Source organism: Octodon degus, unplaced genomic scaffold (assembly GCF_000260255.1).
Source record: "Octodon degus isolate 3935 unplaced genomic scaffold, OctDeg1.0 scaffold00102, whole genome shotgun sequence".
In the NCBI taxonomy this organism is placed as follows: Eukaryota; Metazoa; Chordata; class Mammalia; order Rodentia; family Octodontidae; genus Octodon; species Octodon degus.
In genome coordinates, this window is record NW_004524678.1 from 10,221,647 (window position 1) to 10,224,422 (window position 2,776).

General features: G+C 37.4%; 1 protein-coding gene across 3 annotated transcripts in view; it reads left to right on the forward strand.

Moving 5' to 3' along the window:
* The window catches only part of Klhl28 (kelch like family member 28), a 50,539-nt gene that overhangs the window by 44,242 nt on the left and 3,521 nt on the right, over positions 1-2,776 (forward strand). For all 3 annotated transcript variants that reach the window (XM_004638779.2, XM_023723764.1, XM_004638780.2), the window contains one exon: positions 560-1,003. In XM_004638779.2, the coding sequence (XP_004638836.1) occupies positions 560-1,003 (444 nt within the window). The remainder of the gene's footprint in view (positions 1-559; positions 1,004-2,776) is intronic.

Here is a 2,776-nt window from a genome sequence, read left to right on the forward strand (position 1 = left end):
ATCCTGTACCTCAGATTGTAGAACCTTTGTCAGTGTCAGCCATGTGGATGAGTCACGGCCAATGCTTGGCCAATGTGCTCTCTGTGAAAGCCTGAGAGATGTCCTCCCTTCTTTACCATTCTTTAGATGAATAACTGTGTTGTGACGTGTATATTTCCTAATGTAGTCCTTGCCATGTAGACATTTATTAGACACTTAGGAATGAAATTGCTGAGTTAAGGCAACTATCTTCGATTTCATTAAATGATGTAAAGTTGCTTTTCAGAGTGGCATACCAGCTTATACTCTCACCAGGAAAATATGCATTCCTTGCCCCACATCCATGCCAAGATTGTTACTACCTTACTTTCCTGTTTTCCAATCCAGAACGTGTACCATAATTACTGTAATTATTAATCTGCATGTTCCTCAATAATGGGATTAAAAATGGTTTTGTTCATGGGCCATTTTGTTGGGTTTTTAAAATTACAATAGAATTTTATTACATTGGTGTTTAAGAATATTGAGCTATTATTAACATTTTGTTTTTCAAATTTAACTTTTTCTTCTTATTCTTTAGTGTGGAGATGTACTTTCCTCAGAATGACTCTTGGATTGGTTTGGCACCCCTAAACATTCCCCGCTACGAATTTGGAATATGTGTTTTAGACCAAAAAGTGTATGTTATAGGCGGTATTGAAACTAATGTGCGGCCTGGCGTCACTATCAGAAAACATGAAAATTCAGTAGAGTGCTGGAATCCTGACACAAACACCTGGACTTCGCTAGAGAGAATGAATGAGAGCCGCAGTACCCTGGGTGTCGTTGTGCTTGCAGGAGAACTTTATGCTTTAGGTGGCTATGATGGACAATCTTATTTACAGTCTGTAGAGAAATATATTCCCAAAATAAGACAATGGCAGCCTGTGGCACCAATGACGACAACAAGAAGTTGTTTTGCTGCAGCTGTGTTGGATGGAATGATATACGCCATTGGAGGGTACGGTCCAGCACACATGAACAGGTATTTCCCTTAACCTAATTGCTGGTGTTTTTCAGATTTTTTTTAAAGCATATTAACAATAGCTTCTGAGTTTTAAATAATATGTATGTAAATAAATGAACTTCCTTTTTGACATTTTAAAGTAGAATTGATAGCCATTTTAGAATTTAACCTCCTGTTCCATATGTAAATTTGTTTATGTGGGAAATGAATACAAACCTAAGATTCAAACCTCTCTTCTTAAAGTTTGCATTTGGTCATTCAGTATAAATAGACTATGTCTGAAAAAACTGAAAAACCTAAAAAATGATTTAGACTATGTTAGATTTTCTGTGGGGTATGTGGGGTACAGTTCGTATTACTCAATAAAGTGGACAGGGGCTGGCGAGATAGCTCAGTGGTCTAAGGCACATGCTTAGGTAAGCACAAGGACCATGGTTTGATTCCCGGCACCACCTGCTGCACCAGCCCCACCCCCAGAGCTGGCTGAGCAGGCCACTAAATAAAAGTGGACATGTCATTCCTATATGCTAATACAATAACATAATACATTATAAGGTCTTAAATGCATATCCCTTTCTGAATTTTTTTTTCTTTTTGTGTTGCTAGTGATTATGCCTGCCAAGTGCTGTACCACTGAGCTATGTCCCCAGCCCACTTTCTGGTTTTCATGCATGTATCGTCATCTGTCTGGGGTATGTTAAAATCCAAATTGGAGACTTTCATATTCTGTACTATATTCTCTAAATATAGGGAAGTATAGATGAGAAAATAAAAATATATAGTAACTTTATATGAAATGTTAATTGTAATCCTGAACATTTGTTGAAAGTGGATGTTCTAAAGGCTTTAGCTCTAAGAGGAACTGAAATGGCATGTGTTTTATTGATTGTGCTTCTTTCAGTGAAGAGTGTTGTGGTTTAAAAGGATTGAGAAGGCTATATCCCCAGCCCCTTTGGGAAGGATTCTTTTTTTTTTTTTGGCTTGCTCAGGCTGCCTTAAGGGCGGGTCTAGTGCGGCATATGGAGCTGGGGATAGAACCGTGGTCCCTGTGCCTTTCTGAGTTTGCCCACGCAGGTGCTTTAAACAGCTGACCTAACACGCAAGCCCCAAAAGTATTGAGAAAGTGAGAAGACAACAACATTGCATCTATCAATTTTTATTTTTGCTTATGTTAATTTTTTCCCCACTCTTTTGCTCCATAGTTGAAGGAAATGGATTTGGGGCTTAAACATACACTTCTATTCTTTGAAAAGCTTTTGGCAAAAATTTCTAAGATGAAAGATTAAGTATTTTAATCTTGAGATGTTTCTTAAGTTTACCAACTCTTCAGTGATTTTGTTCTAATAGTTTTATACAGGTGTGTTTTCAGAAACACCATTATCTGGTCTCTATTATGATGTCTGTAATGATATAGCTCACAAATACATAAGCCTTTTTCAGGAAGTTAGGTCAGAACTAGAAGAAGCTCCACAAGCTTACCTTTGTGCTTTTGTGGTCCTTCAGGATGAACTATAGGCTTAAAGGGCTTTTTGGAAATTCTGAGTAACTTTGGAAATACTGCAGATTTTCCTGGAATGTGTAAATCCCCGAGTTCTCCTCAGTCATTCTGGAATTACAATGAATAGCCAGTTTGTGTTAATGGAACCTGTAGTGATTACTTTGGATTAAACCACATAGATTCTCCTGCAGGAAGAAAAAAAATGCTGTTTTTGTTTCCCCTTCTTACCTGTGTGTCCTTAGCATTCTTTTATTTATTTATTTTTTTAAATCTTTGTTCATTTGTAGCTTCCA